Source organism: Filicampus tigris, chromosome 14 (assembly GCF_054856515.1).
Source record: "Filicampus tigris isolate MCC_2025a chromosome 14, RoL_Ftig_1.0, whole genome shotgun sequence".
NCBI classification, from domain to species: Eukaryota; Metazoa; Chordata; class Actinopteri; order Syngnathiformes; family Syngnathidae; genus Filicampus; species Filicampus tigris.
In genome coordinates, this window is record NC_141230.1 from 19074680 (window position 1) to 19091562 (window position 16883).

The window sequence follows — 16883 nt, forward strand, 5'->3', positions numbered from 1 at the left end:
TGGTGCCTTAGTATTCATAGGAAAAATTTGCTTTTTTGCCATTTTGTGACATTTTGTGGCAATTACAAACCTCATTGGGTGGATTCCCGCTATAAAAAACATTTTTTTGAAAAAAAGGCTACGGTTTGTGTGTGCTAAATCGTTTCATTACCTGCTGCTGCCAGCACCCGGCGATTCTGCCCCGAGTCTGCATCTTTCCAGCTGATTGGCCACAATCTGCCTCTCAACCTCCAGCTCCCGCGTTAGCCGCTCAAACTGGAGCTCCTGCGCGCACAAGGCAACAAAGAAGTTCAGTCATACGTGATTATCTGAGTACATGTTAGATGCGTCTATTGACAGATCTGACAAACGCGGAGTCAATAGCCTCTTTAACACTGAAAAACGCCACATCGGAGCCACAATTGAAGACGCAGCGGGCTAATTGTCTGTCATTGCCTTTTCTCTCTCGACAGGCCACAAAACTCTGACAATGCAAGTCAAAATACAAACACACTGCAGCCTCTAAAGTCACAGGCTACATTTACATGGGACACATTTATTCGGATTAAAAGCCTGATCGGAATAAAAATGCTTCATGTACAGAACCCATTCGGAATATTCAAGCCCATTCCGATCGAGATTTTACCCAAATACTCAATCGCAGCTATGTCAGCGATGCACCGGCCACACATTCATAAGCACCTCTTTGCGTATGTGACATCTGGTCTTGATGGCTCTGTTGCTATGGGAGTCGTGTCGAACTCGGCATATGACTAATTACCTTTAGCATCGTTGAGGCTTTCACTTGCACCATTTTCCAGTTTCATGTCACATGGCGACACTCTGCAGCACAGACCCAGAACACGGCACACATGCGCCGTAATTAGAACGACTGAGCGATGTCATCCAAAGCGCCACTTTGCCGGATTCTCCCGCGCGCCACTAAGAGCAATTTTTTTCCGGCCACACTCACCGGGACTCTCTGAACAGATGACAGGAATCTCAGACCTCTCATGTAAAAAGCCTTCTCAACGGTCGGTTACAATCGGCAGCGCGAACGAACCATGCGTGGAGCAGCTCTTCTGCTGTGAGGAGTCTTGGGAAGGTCACTTGATTACACTTTGGGCCAAGCTACTTTCCCACACTTACTTTCCAGTGTTCTTGGGGTGCCCTCCGCAATGGAAAAAAAAACAAAAAAACAAAAAACGAAAGCCCCTCGAAGTGCTGCGATATGCTCTCCAATGCTCTTATCTCCATCACCTCAGTAGATAAGTGAAGCTAGGCTGCAGGCTGTGGTTGCTCCACAATCAAAGCTTCCCAGGGGCTTATGGGGGGGGGGGGGTGTTGCTACGAGCTGCAGTTTAGCATTGCAAAGACGCTATGACAAAAGTGAGGGTGATGCTCAAGAATCTGGTAGGAACAAAATAATAATTGAGGGATTGTTGATTATGAATCATGTCTGAAAATGCTTCAACTGCTGCTTTTCTTGAAAATAGGTGTCATGATCTGTATTCTTGCTGTTTGGATTATATTTTGTTTTGTCTCATGTTATGTCTCGTTTCCTTGTGGTTCATGTTTTGTTCTGCTCATTAGGTTTCGCATTTCCACCCGTGCTTGGGTCTTCCGATAAGCTCCCCCAGCCACTTGTGTCTTTTCCAGGTGTTCCTCGTTGTCTCGTCAGTTTGCTTGCATTAAGCGCCCCACTTTCTTTCCGTCTCTGTCGTTGTTTCTGTCTGGGCTTGAAGTGCTGTCCTGTGCCGTGTAGTGATACGCGCATTTTGTAGGAATGAAAACGAGCGATCGCTTGTTTGTGGGATGCTTTCGAGGGATAAAACATCCACAGACTCTGTCGTGATGAGTTCTTTTCTGTTTAGATTCAAGCTCATTCGTTTCTGCTTAAACTTTTCCCTTGGCTAGAAGCTATAACGAATATGGATGGATCGACGCGATCTTAATGAGCTTGCTTGAGCAGGGGGTGATGTGGCGAAAATGAACCTCGGCCAAAGAAAACAGGGACACAGAGACGTTGCACATTACAAACCGTAGCGCTCAATGCGTTACAACCATAGCCAGAGGCACCATTAAACAAATGCAATGCTTACTTAACAATAGTGCCTCAGTTGGCATCAGGCTTACATTGGAAGACGATTGCATCGGCAAACCGGCTGTCCTGTACCAACAAAGCCTCCCTACGCCTTTATTTGCCAAATTTTCCCGTGGTACTAGAGCTGATTCAGATCCTGTATCCCCCTTGTGTCCTCAAATAAACAGATGACGCCACGCTATCTAAGCCACGCGACGGACACGCTTCATCATCATGGCTGCCAACAATACAAGAGCGGTGTGAAATGCCTCGAGCGCCTTCTCGTTAACGCTGATTCAGCACACTCAAAAGGTCTCTGCAACCATAAATGTCATACATTTAAGAGGAAAAAAATGTTGGCAGCATGCGAATAATTCAATTTTCTCTGTATTGCATTGACGTTCACTGGCTCATACGGTTAGGTTCAAACACGATTGTTTCTAGGGTTTCATTTTATTGCTGTTATATTCTACTGTCTTTAATTAACTGTTATGAACCTGATTTGATCCACTCAAAGGTTATGGACGATTATGATGAATGTGACGGGATAACGACTACAGAACAGTTTATGACAAGAACAATGCTGTGATAATTCCTCGGAGTGACTCCAGGAGTGAACATGGGACATGTGCACTTTGGTTCCTACCAAAGCCGGCATAGCCGCCAAAATGTCACAGTTGCAAGCTGGTCTTTGGTTCATTTTCTTTTTTTCTTTCTGTTGCGATCCTAAATTTTAATTAGGAGTTAGTCTGCAGCGTTTATTCAAAGAACTCGAGTAATTTGATTAACAAACAAGGAAAGGGTCCACAGGGAAGGTCCAAAATTTGGGATCATTTCACACTTGCGAAAGAAGATTAAGTGCAATGTGTAGCCAAAGCCAACTGATGCTCGACCAATCCCTTTATTGATATTAATATTGAGAAAACAAACAGGTAATAATAAGCACTCACGGGCTGCCGATGACCGCAACTCACGGCCAAGCCCTCGACAAGCAGACTGGCTAACAGATTAGCTAGATCAAAGCCAACCAACTCTATCCACTCATTGGCTGGCGCCCACGTCACTCACCGTGCCAGGCCCCTCATTTTGAATCACTCAAAGTCACAGATATTTTAGTGTGGAAAGTGAGGATGGAAATCCGAAGTAGACAACAATAATAACTGCAAAGAAAGAAATTGTGGTGGCTTAACGGGCTGGAACGGGCAACCCCGCACGGCAGCGCGGCAGATGCATTCTGACTAGCGATGGACTCCATTTGAGACTGACAGCAGAGGTTAAAGAATTTGTGCAGCACCGAGAGGCAGAAAACAAGCTGTGATGTATGAGCGAGGAAAACTGGCCCGTGAGACCAGACCGGAAAAAAAAAACTACAAAGCAACATTATCTAACTGCATATCAAACAGAAATACACCTTAGTTAAATCATATGCGAAACTACTTTTATCATTATGAAATGAACAACTGTGAAAGACATTTAATGTAGTGGTCACGGGGGCGAGAGACTCCAGAGCTACAGTCACAGATAAAAGTGAGCCGGAGGGAGGAAATTGCTTTTGTGTCAATAAATGCATCACAGCTTTTATCATCATGACAAGCAGCAAAAAAAAAAAAAAGAAAAAAAAAAGAAGAAAAATTTACTTCCATCATTCGAAGCCTGGAGAGGAACAATCAGTGACATGCCACAGTTGTCAATCTGAATCTGTCATCATCATCAAACCTTTATTAACTGTACAAGTGGTTTTAAGTATAGCGTTCACCCGCTATTATGCTGTATATGGAGACGGACCAAGCCCTGCCGTATCTATAAGCCCACTCAAAAGGGTTTTGATTGCATAAACATTCGTTAGACTTTGTACCAGGCATATAGTCTTTATCATCTGCGAAGAAAAAACTAATACTACTGAGATTTACTAAGGAGGAGACTGTCTCTAGAGTGAAAGCTGTTTCATTTATTGACATTCTATTTAATGACGACATTGTATGTTTTGATGAAGGGCAATATTATAGGGTGCTATTTTTCTTATCAAAAATAAAAAATTAAAAGCACTACTTTATTGCCCCTGTTCTCTAAAGATGCCTTGTTGAGGCTTGTCCTTTTGGAATAAATGTTTGGTTGGTCAAATAAAAGGCAGAACGTTTCAGGCTTGCTGAACTGAATGGACATTTTGGACGATGCATTACAACAGCAAAGACCAAGCAAAACACAATCAGAATGAATCCTGTATTCTTGGTAAACTGAAGTGTCACGTTTCATCTATGAAAATATGGGTCAAATTCTAAATTGCATAACTGTGCACTGGGCAGTGCAGCCGTTTCACTGCTGGAAAATAAAGGAATAAAAAAACACGTTGACAAGTGAACTAGTAGATGTGCAAAGGTTGATGGACTCCCACTCAACTATTTTCCGAATGTCTTCATAGTCCTGCCTCATTTGCATTCACACTGCTGTGCACATAATTGCACATAAAAGCCCAATGTGAGCACCGTTATTGAGGAGTCACTGATGTGGAGATTCATTTAAAGGTTTTTCTAAGTAAATGTTAACAAAATTGCTTATTTCCATTTAGTCTTTACAAGCATTTGGGGCTGTCCAACACAGTTTTTCCCAGAGCATGAAACCTGCTACAAAAGGTTTTCATGTGATGTTGTTAACAATAACACAAAGACGGCTGGGTACCCCTGTGTTGCAGCTAAAAGCCTAAATAGCACAGCGTCGCATTTGCCCATGCTGTTTAATTCTTAATAGCCCTGGAGAATGCCTAGGAATCTATTTTCATGCCCAGCGCAAGTCTTGTGCGCGCATGGGTGAATTTGGGAGGTATTTTCATAGACGCATGGCAGTAGAAATGAGCGTGTGCGCCGTTGTGGGAGTGAGCACAGTCGACTTGATTCCCGGCCGATCGTAGCGACTCTTCATGTTCCCTTTAAATTCAGTGCAGCAGAGGCGTGTGCGGCCTACATGGCAGAAGCATAACGGACTCGCTAGTGTCCGTGCAGGAGACGCGCAAAGTAAGTTTATGAGGAACAGCAAGATGTCCACTTGCGGATGATGAAAAGTTGGCCGCTGTGAAGCTGGCGCTTGGATACCGTCTTCCACCACCAATTGTTTATCTGTGAGTGACACCACATCTGTACACTTGTGTACAATGAAAAATAATTATTCTCTGAAAACAGAGACATGCGAGAATGAATTATGTCAATCAAAATTTAATTCAGTATGAACTACGTATGTCAATATTTATGAATAAATACAATAATTACAAAAAATATCAGATTAGCGGTAATTATACTTTACATAAATGTTTTGGTCGCATAGGTTAAGCTAACATTAAATAAAGGCAAATGTACCATGAATTATATAATATATATTATATTAAATTATTATTATTTTTAGCTACTTCAATTAGAGTTGTTCAGTGAGTCATACAAGCACAGAACTTATCTAGACTCTATTTACTGAAAATAAATCAAATATAATGTTTGAATAAAATATGAAATGTTTCCAAATTGCTGCTTTTGCGATTTGAAAATTGTATTCTGCTACATTGCAATGTTGTTTTGCCATTCAATCAATTGATCAGTCCCGGTAAAAACCCATTAAAGGAAAAAAAAAAAAAAAAAAAAAAAAAGAGCGAGGGAACGTTGTACTGTGTTTGTACACCCTCCTCCTGTCCATGGACGTGAAGTCGGGGCGGTGATCAGGGAGATAATTATAATTATAATGATGACAGTGACGTTCATGAGAATTAACACTTCGGCGTTGGGGGGGGGGATTTTCCCCGGGCTGCGTTCAAAACAAGCCGGTGTTGTGCCAGGCCCGACGCAGCGCTCCTCTGGCATCTGGTCACACGGGGAGCAGATTGTCTCCTCTTTCCTTATTTTCAGCTTTCCTCGCCATTGACAGCTGCCTGCCACAATACATTTAGAGAACGCTTCAGAGGTGACAGCCTATCTAACGCCGCCATTCTCCATCAAGCCCCCGCTCTCTCCTTTTTCTCCTTCCCTCCCATTGTCCCTGCCTCCACATCTAAGTGTTTTGTCTTTTCCACTGCACACCAGAGCACTCTCCTTCACCTGCATCCCGCCGCTGCGAATGTGCCGCACTCGTCCTCCCCCCGCGGGGTAATTGCTTGGAGCCGGGCTTCCATTTTGATGTCCATAATCGAGGCCGCAATGCTTATGGGTCTAGATTTCCCCTCGCCTTTGTCACGGCAGCGGCGGCACCAGGGAGAGGGAGGCAGATAAGAACCGGAGGAGTGGAGAAAAACGGGCAGTCAATTGTAATTAGGGGGCTTATTCACTTATGCGTACCAAGGTAGGAGATTATTGCCCACAGAGTGAAAATATCTTTCCTGGCACACTTTGGACAGGAAATTGTGTAATGACAAAACGACTTTCTGCGTCCTACTGTATAAAAAGATCCATATATACAGCTCTGGAAAACATGAACCCATTCACGTTTATATTGGGCCACTGGAATGCAGCTGCCATCAACGAATGTATTCGTAAAAATACATTTTTCAACGGGTAACAGAGTAACGGAAAAATATGGCGGAGTTCATGGGGTGAATGACGAACGCCATGTAAAAAAGCCAACTCGAGCCATGCAGTGAGTTAGTGTCACTTACGGCGCATTACTTGGTTGGGTATCTGGAAATAAATGATCATATGTGCCATCAAACGCACTTTCTCGGTCTTGGATTTGATGTCTTATAGTTTGGTGCCTCACAACAGCAAAAAATATTATCGGCAAGTCACTGTTCTGCTTGGTGTTTCTTTTCACAAAAAGCTAGTTTCCGGCTTTTTCTACTGTTGATTACTCAAGAATATTTTTTGGGGGGCTTTTTAATCTACTCCTTCTTTTGGCAGGTTCAGTGCTTGACAGAGCGCAATATTCTGTGGATTTTGAAATATGAGACAAAATGCTTGTAAAATTGTGAGCAACATGGGGAACTCCGTTTTGAAAATGTCTGGAAATGAATGAGTTAAGTAAGAAAATAAAATATTTCAACTAAACAATCTAAACATCATTATCTACTTTCCAATAAATTCTACTTAAATCCATATCTGAATGTCCAGCAAACAACTCAATGTTAACTGCCTCCGCTCAAAACGTGGTCAGTATCCAAGGTTGTCGGCACTTTTGTTTATTAAAACAAAGTCAGTGCAACTGGTTCTTGTTTTGACTGTCTCGTGGCTTGTCTTCAGAGTGACTGGATGCTCGTTTGTAAACAGTACACGCAGGACAATTCTGAAAATCTCCCTGACAGGGAAAAGCCGAATGCAAATAAAAACTGAAAATAACTGAAAATACTAGCAGCAGTAGTGATATTAATCAAGTATTGATATTCTTCGCCTAATAACATAATTGTCGTATTTGAAAAAAATTCAAATAAGACTTATGCTGTTAGGCTAACGATATATATTATAAAGTGACAGATTTATACACTAAACATGGACCCCTCCTTGGCAGGAACAATAAATGAAAGCAAGACGTTAACAATTAACTGAAAATCCAACACTATTGGTCTGAAGGAATTCCACACTGCTTTTTCACTTCGAACTTTACGCTTTAAACTTGTGACCTTTTTATTGAGCATAAGCTGAGTGTGGAGACTCGTGGCCAAGTATTCGACACCAGAAAATGTTTTCTTGAATGAATTACTCATGACTTGGTCGAAATAAATGAGGTTAAGCTATCAGCCACACTGACTGATTTCAAAACTTTTTCCCACTCAAGACCCTGATTAGAAAAAAAAAAAATCCTCCCCGGGAAATTACTCAAATACATTCCCTTTTGGCATTATGTCAACAAAACTGTACGCACAACAAGCATGAATCAAAAAGTCACTTGCCAAGAAAACCAGAGCCTCAAAATAACAATTAAATAGCTTTTTACTAAACCCATACAAATTGAAGTTTAGGATCGAGTGCAAATGAACCGGTGGGAAGAACGCAGCTTTAAAATGTTCGTGTCCGCCGCCCTTGTTTGGGCATGTGGGCAAAGTCTCCCTGCTGCAGTCATGAGTGGGGGAAAGGGACACTTCCACAGTGAAACACAGCAAAAAAGCCAACCAGAGCAACAGGAAATTAACAAGTACATGGAAAGAAAAAAAAAAAAAAAACAGCCAGTGAGGAGCTAGAAAATGACGGAAAATAAACTTACCAAGTCCTCGGACATCCTTAGCCCTTCACCGAAACTACAGCCAAGTGGGGTAGCATGCTTACGCCGACAGTGGGATTCCTCGAAAAGCTCAACAATGAAAGGAAAACCTCCGGCCAAAGCAAAGGGGAAAAAATACACCCACTGGCCCCGGATCTCATTTCCTCCCTTTTCACTCTCAATCACCCTCTCATCTGCCTTTCCAACTCGCGGTCGTTTTACACTCTACAGGAGGAATCCCCTCAGAGGCAGGTCAATGAAAAGCACAAAACTCTGGCGAGTGGGCCACTCTTCCTGTTCGGCTGCGCGGATATCTGCTCAGACCGGACAAGCCACTACCAAAGATCCTCTGGGGAAGGAAGTGACATCGACAGGTGCTGCCTCCTTCCTTTCCTTACTCGGGCAAACAAAGCTCACTTTCTTCCACGAAGCTCCGTTGTTTCGTCTCTGCGGTCTTTGTTAATAAACAGCAGAGACGGCAACAGTCCTTCCAGGACTAAATGAAGTGTAACAGAGCATGTTGGATTCCCAGAGTGACACAATCCAGAACAAACACTGGATGACTAATTGAGAATGGAGTAATGCACTATTACTACTGGCATATTTTGGTGACTTGAAAAGGCTCGGTTGAATGATTGCACGAATACCGGGATTTACATACCTGTCAGCTTGTACGTTTTCCCCGTATTTTATACGTTTTTTGATCATTTCAAATTGTGTACGCCGTATAATAATTTTTGTACGGGAAAAAAAAATTAATTAAAAAATCTTTTTTTGTTAGAACCCCCACTGGACTTTCATTACGAAATGGTTCCTATATAATAGACATTTTTACCGTGGTTGGAGCGCGCTGTAGTTTATCACTAACTTAACCTAGCAAGTTTTTCCAATTCCACTGGTCAACAGCAAATTTTAATCAGAGATGGCTTTGTGTCCCGAAATGTATTTTTGACGCTTTGATTGATGATTTAATAAACGTCTTCACTTGTTTTGTAGCACATCAGGTTTTTGTGATGTTTTCATTTTTTTTGTTTGACCTATAAAAAAGCCTGCGCAACACGGATTTTACCGTGCGTTGCAATGTATAACTATTACGTTTCCGAGATATTACGAAATATATTACTATGTTATGTATTACATTATTGTTATCATCATTTTTGTTCTTGTTGTTATTATTATTATGAAAGCCTGGTGCGGTCATGAAAAAACAAGGACTAATTTGGAATTAGCGCAAAAAATCTCTCTGAAAGTTTACTTACATTTCTGAAATGCGTTAACCGATGTTATGAGCAATCGATCGAGTTCAAGTTAAGAGAAAAAAATTGAGGTACGACCGCTAGATAATGGCAGTAAGCTTCACCAATAAGCAGCAGAATGGCAGATTTTTAATTCTCCAAAAAGAGAATAGCCACTCTCAGTTTACAGTAACTTAAAACAACACACCAATGCAATATGTACCTTTAAACAACTTAGATTTCGATATTTGGCAGAATAAAATTCTGATGTCCGATTAATCGGCCGATTAATTGAGAAAATATATCATGAGTGTTTTTGGTCCCTTAACGCGTTCAAATAAAGATATGAATTACTACTGTGCGGTATTTGTTTAACTTGAGTACTGATTAATAAAACTTGTCAATCAGAGAATAAAACAATCTATTTGGTTTGTGGCTGTGCTTTGAGATTTTTCTATTGTAAAATATATGCCTTGGCTCAACAAATGTTGGGAAACACTGTAAATAGTGGACACTGCAATATGGCACGGCACGCTACCTGTTCTTTCACAGACGCCAGGATATTGTTGGCCGTGGTGATCGGCTCCGTGCTGCGGCCAGTCGAACGGCTGCGGGAGGTCAGCAGAAGCCCCCCCTCCATCACTGGGCTCTGCTCGGGGACTGGCATTCCTCCTGCACGCACAAAAAAAAAAAAAAAAAAAAAAAGAAATATGATCGCCATCTGTATCGATCACAAAGCTCGTGTATACATCAACCTCTCCTTGATACTCATTGACAGAAGAATGAAGTAGCCATCAACGGTCACGCGCCACCACGAACGGCGATGCACAAATGCACACCCACACAGACACACAGACCATATGGCCTGAAGACTGTCCGTGTTTCACTCGGTGACTGTGCAAATCAACGCCATATGGCTTTGATACAACAACACACAACATAAATAATGGTTTATTGAATAGAATAAGAACATACAGTACACAAGCAAAAAAAAAGGCACTCCCTTACCAGTTTAATTTGTCCTATGGCAAAGCAATTTCCCCAATTAAAATGAACCAAAATGTCATTATTCTGTTTCAACCCCCCCCCCCCCCCCCCCGCCCCCCCAAAAACACAATTTTTGTTACGGTTTTAATAAAGACTAATTTCATTACATTGTATCAAACATAAAAGAGAGATAGCAGAGAAATTAACTGTTTATTTAAGTGTACTTACTAGAAGTTGGGACAAGCCAAAAGTCAAAACACACTTCATCGGTCTAGACTTCCTATATACCCGGTGAATATATCAGTTACTTTCAACTGTAACTCATTTTCCAGATGACTAAATTTAGCTAAGCAGTCAAGGATTCACTTCTTGGAGCTCTCCGCTAGCTCGCTAATGGCTAAGAGGGGTTAGCCACTCCTCTCCAGGCTAGCAGCAGCACATGTAAACAACCACTCTTGGTCAACTGACACCAAACAACCAAACTACCAGCGGACCCTGGCTAGCTATCTACTGTATTTGACGACTTGACTAATCCAACACTTCGGGCTCCCTCCCGCGTCAGTACTGTAATCGCCGGGTTGCTAGCCGCGCCTCTACTGCAAATAACACTTTGTCACTAAATTCAACTTTGTGTATGCTGTCTGTAGATGAGACGCCGCCACCCACTATAGCTAACAGCAATGAGGCACTGAACCTCAGCTACAATGACAAATAAAACATAATAAAAGAGAATGTGAAGAAATAAACTGGCTTTGACCCAAGGTCGAGTGACACCAAACAACCAAACTCCCGGTGGACCTTTGCTATACATTTGTACAATGACTCGACTCATCCAATGTGCACGTTGAAAAACTCTTAAGTTGGGGCATTTGTAAGTTAAGGCACCACTGTATATTTCAAAAGATAAAAAATATGAAGAAGGATATAAAAATGGAAACCACCTGAAAGAGATAACTGGGCGCCTTTGCTACCTTTGGCCTGCAGTTCACGGATAAAATGAGCAAGTGGAATAAATAAGGCGCTGAGGCGATGCATATTTATTAGGAGTCATAGTCAGAGCCGCACGCGTAGGGCACATGCGATGACGCTTCGGCAGAAACCAAAAAAAAAGTGTTTCTTTGGGGAAACGTAGATTGTACAAGGACTTTTACTGCCTGAGAGATGCACTGCAGCTGTCACCTCCATGCTACTTAGACTAAAGATTTAGAGACAAAATCCGAGCTTGTGCTTTCTGCACGCAGCATTGCCTATATGATTTACAATACCAAAGCAGACAGGAATGCCAAGTGAGGAGTAGCTTGTCAACATCTTCACGCATAAATACATTCTGTATACCGCAGATGTAAAACATCCACACGCCGCTAATAAATGTCAGTGGCATTGTTGGTGATGTAAAAAATGAAACCCAGACAAATAAATTCCCCCGAAAAAACACAATTCAATTTCAATACAAACTGTTAAATCTGTTCAACTTTTGCAGACAAATCATTTAGCACATTTACAAAATCATTCATGTTAAGTAGTTTTGATATGAAACCTCTAGATCCTCATATGAGCCAGTCTGTTCAGACTCTGGACATTTTTTTTTCCAAAGCTGTTAGGATCAAACTCCAGTTTCAGCTCCCGAGGAAGCAAATCCCAGAGTCTGCATCCTTTAGAGGAGAAACTAGTCTTTCCAAAAGTACTCTTACAGTAAATTTTGGAGTAAACTTCCAATATTCCAACATTTGAGTAATCACGTGGCGGGACAATAATTGTAAATAGCCCTTAAATGATACTATACAAACCTGAAGGAACGCTATGGATATTGTACATTTCACTTGTTAAGTTGTTAGTAAACAAACGGGAGTGCCTGCCCACCCATCAAATTTGAAATTCTGCAGCCAAGTCAATATTTTCCCAAAGACTCTCTCACTAGATTTGTAGCTCCGTTTTTTTTTTAACGAACCACGATAGTAGTCAGAAAAATCGGTAACTTTAGCACTACGTTGGTTCCCAATTTTTCATCAGTTATTTGCTAAAAACTTTCCTATAAAACTGTTTTAATGCTCTTTCTGAAAAGCCTTAAGATGCCACAAGATGCCACTAAAGCCTTGTCAAATTGAAAAGTAGGACTTTGGTACAATACTACTACAAATGCACAGAGGTCCTTGTTTACTTGCCTCGTTTCCTATCCCCCACCAATACTGTCAAAATGTTTCAATGTTGACGTTCTCGCGTTTGGTTAAACCACTAGGGATGGACCTATTATCGGCCGGGCCGATTATCGGCCGGTATATTCTGCGTTTTGACGAATATCGGCATCGGCCTTTTTACAAACATCTGATGGCCGATGATAATTCAATTCAAAACTGTGTTTAAATCAAAACAAAGATATGTGAAAGTAAAATTTTCTGTAATTTTGACATTTTGGATAACTTCATTTACTGTTGACTGTACGACCTGAACTTGATAAAGATGTATATTGTCAAAAAATTATAGTAATAATAATACAAAAAAAAAACTACATTATTCGAATCTGGAAAAATTGTTCAATAAACATATGCTCGAAGACGTTTCAACAAAGGTAAGACTTTTTATTTTTTGTTATTATTTTTTTTTTTAGATTTTGATGCCAATTTTGTATTATCGGCTCCAAATATCGGTTATCGGCCGCCTTGACTACTAATAATCGGTATCGGCCCTGAAAAAAACATATCGGTCCATCTCTATAAACCACACCTAGTATGCAAATAGTCTCTTGCCCGACATCTGGATTTTGGTCTGTTTTACTGCCGCTTCTCTTTTCCTCCTTACCAGGGTTACGAGGTGTTGAGTTAATGTACAGTATATGACGAAGTAGCAGAGCTGCCTGCAGTAATAGTAGCCCATTTAGTAGTCTTGCTGTATTGCTGACGTATTGTGATAGCTTGCCGGTGAGCAGACAACCAGATAGTCCAAAGCCTGACTAAGTGAGTCCATTCGGGTGCAGACAGCTCTTACTTTAAAGGCTTAAGGGGTCATATCCTCTCCCTGTATGTGCGCCTGCCAACTTCAAACACGTCTGTGCTTACACCACACACAGATGAGATCATTCAACTCCGGCTGACAGTCACGTTGCCAGACGCTCGGCTTGTTTACAGTGAAGACATACGTTTTGTTTTTAGCGAGCGTTAAAGCGGGGGTTTGTATGAAATACACTCAGAGGTCCCGTGGCCATTTCGATGAAAAACAACTCGAAGGGTATTCTGGGAGTTTGTCACAGGCTTTCAAGTCGTCCGACCCGAATTGAGTCATGTGCCAGCACTGGCGTTCAATGAAGGACGCTAGCGCCAGGTGTCCGCGCGGAATACTGCAAGGCGCACTCCCAAATTCCTTTCCTGCTCATTCACAGTATTGCGACACACCTCCCTACAACTTCCCACCCTCCCTTCTTCCTACACTCTTCAGCTGCAGCTCTCGAATCCATGGCGTGCACCTTTATTCCCAGAAAGCAGCCAGGAAATTTCAATTTGACCGCGCGCCTCCTCCGACACACGGTGAAATGTAAAACAGAAAGGTTATCGCCGCAGCTGCAGGAAATAGTTCCGGCATGAAAACCTGTAACAGTTGGCTCGGCGTTCATCTGCCTTTGCCGTCAACAGTGTACCTCCATTTATTGCGCAGGGGGGGGGGGGTTGTTAATTTTACCCCTTCCACCCACTTTAAAAACATTTCAAACGTATTACAACACACTTAATCTTATTAAAACAATGAATGAGAGGAATAAGTCAGATCACATCGCCATTGAAATCGGCAAAGCTCCGGCTGAAGCTGATCATTATTATTTTGAAAAGGCGCCTTGCCGACTTTAAGTAGCTGAGCCTTACCCATGCTGCTTTCATGGACATCAGGCAAGTGAGCCACCCCACTAATAATGACTTTTGTACAGAGCACTAACAGAAACTAACTAATGACGGCTATTACTGGCATTTTACTCGGGGGGGGGGGGGGGGGGGGGTAAACACTCTCCCACCTTTCGTGGTAACCAAAACAAGCGTGCGGGCAAACAATGGTCGCACACGCGTGTTAGATTTACGCACATTCTTTCTTTTGTGGATGAATAATAGCTTTGTGCGGATCTAATCTGTCAATTCTTAGCAGTCCAAACATGCCCGTAGAAAAGTGCAGACACAACCTGTTATAATGGAAATACAGGCGATGGAAAAGCCGTGATTTCTGACCGTACCTTTGAAATTCCCCATGAGACCCGATCCAGAATCCGCATAACGTTGCAAGGTCAGCCTCCCAAAACAGCCTTAAGAGACTCAACTGACAATGCCCCTGTCAAGCTGCGGCAGTCCTGTAAGCACACAACCGACTGGCTCGTCAACATTTCTGTTTCTCTTCAAATGTGACGGAACGGAACCAAACAACCCTATCGACCTGCCCGCCAAATAGCAGCGTTGTGTTGTCAAGCCGTCGTGTTGCAGTTTCGAGGAGCTAAACTAAGTAGTAGGTGAGAGAGGCGGAGTAAGAAGCCCGGTCCGTAAAGTTATTTTATGGGCTATAATTAGGTTAATAGCTAAGGACTGCACACAAAAAAGTAACGCCAAGGTACCACTGACTGTATTTCTATCCGCGTAATAGAGATTCGTCTGTCGTACTATTGCGGTGTTGCTCCCCAAACGAAGCGCAATGCGCTTTACTCTGAAGGTACGGGAAACTGTTTTGAGTGCAGCCATAGCAAAACAAAACAAGATTACGCACGACCAAAATATGTGGTGAAGTGATTTGTCTTTGTACGCCAAGATGTAATCCGCAGTCGGCCAAGAACACTCTTAAGACTGACCCCGCCCTGACTCAACACAACACGCGGTCCACTCTAGTGACCTCAAAACTCGGCCACTCCTTGGAATTTTTTACACAAGTCCTCTTTTGACTGAACCTAAAGTTTCCTGAATGAAATGGAGGTCACGGTGGAGGGGGGGGAAGGGCAGGTTGGAGAATGTAAATGTTACGCTTTTAAGTATAAAATAACCCTGAATATGAAGTCTAAAAAGTAATTTAAAGTAGATTAAATGAATCACTTTATTCATTATCTATATCAAAAAGTATTCAGTCCTCTTGATCCCTCTGAAATCCACCTGTGCCTTGTGTCACCTTCCCTGGGGAACACTGCACAGTAGAATTTCTAATATTAGCAAGTGGGTTACAGACTATAGTGCAATGATTAATCAACAACTAATTGCTTATTATTTTGATCATCGATTAATCGTTTACATCCTTTTTAAAATTAAATGTGTCCAAATGCTTACAATTTCAGCTTCTCAACAATGAATATCCAATTTCTTTAATCCGCCATGAAAACAGACCGATTATTAGTGTTACAACCAAAATAAGACATTTGTTTGTACTTTGGAAAAAAACGATCAATATTTTTGCCGTTTTTCAGACGTTACGGACCAAATCAGTAAGTGAATCATCAATTTATAATTGTGTGTGTTTCCACACTGTCAATTTGATGTAACCTCCTGTTTTTGAAAAAAAAAACAAGGGATGGAAATTAAAACATAGTTTTATCCGACTCATCGATTAATCGACGAAATAACTGAAAGAGGAATCGACTTATTAGAATAATTGTTAGTTGCAGCCCTATTATGGACTGAAATCAAGTTAAAGCAGGAAACTGGAAAACACATTAATCTGATGCAAGCCAACATATTAATGAATAGGGTAGTGGCTATCAATTACTTTTAAAATGATTCTACCAATTATACCATCAAGTAATTGGATAAAAATTTTATTTATATTAATAAACAACAATGTGCATGTGAGGTCCTGGTCTTATTGTTGTCCACTTGGAGTGGCCATCCTCACATTCCTTACTATAACGACTTTGAGTGTGCGTGTGGGCTTTGAAATGTGGAGCCTGCCCTGGTGAGTGACTTGGGTGTCAGCAAATTCAAGTCTAGAGTTGGCTGTTCTGACTTCAGTGTAGCTAAGTGTTAGCCACTTTGCCTGGGCTTTCCAGTGTGCGTTACCTTGCGTGGGTGATCATAGACATGCTGTTATGCTACATTCATTCCACATTATTCGATTAATCGTTTCAGCCCTAAAATAAAGTAAATGCAGCTGAATAGTAATCAGAGTTATCAGACCAAGATTTCAACTTCCTTTCTATTTGTGACACATCAGTGTGAAACCTGAATAACTGGTTTCATTGTCAGAATTGGGATTGATGCTAAGGTCAAAAGTACAGTGTCGAGCGAAACAACGTTTGACTTTCTACATCGGATGTAACGACAGCTGTGAGCTTGTTGCTGTCACATTCTTGCATACGGGGTGGGACTCTAATCAGCTTTGTGTAGTTCAAATCTTAATCCTGATTTTCTGACGTTACATGAATAGGTTGCAGCAGAAATCCACAGCGCTAATGTTTTCCTGTTTCCAGTCTTTTTTATAGGAGGACAAACTGC

The 16883-nt window shown here is 41.7% G+C and overlaps 1 protein-coding gene across 4 annotated transcripts in view; it reads right to left on the reverse strand.

Moving 5' to 3' along the window:
* pkp4 (plakophilin 4) overlaps window positions 1–16883 on the reverse strand; it is a 66757-nt gene that overhangs the window by 38358 nt on the left and 11516 nt on the right. For 2 of the 4 annotated variants that reach the window (XM_086050822.1, XM_086050820.1), the window contains exons 2-4: window positions 14654–14767; window positions 9998–10131; window positions 152–264 (exon numbers count right to left, since the gene is read on the reverse strand). In XM_086050822.1, coding sequence (XP_085906948.1) covers window positions 152–264; window positions 9998–10131; window positions 14654–14669 — 263 coding nt within the window. In that variant the 5' untranslated portion in view covers window positions 14670–14767. Of the gene's footprint in view, window positions 1–151; window positions 265–8227; window positions 8597–9997; window positions 10132–14653; window positions 14768–16883 lie in introns of those variants that run through there. The other 2 variants (XM_086050821.1, XM_086050823.1) reach the window with 2 other exon arrangements.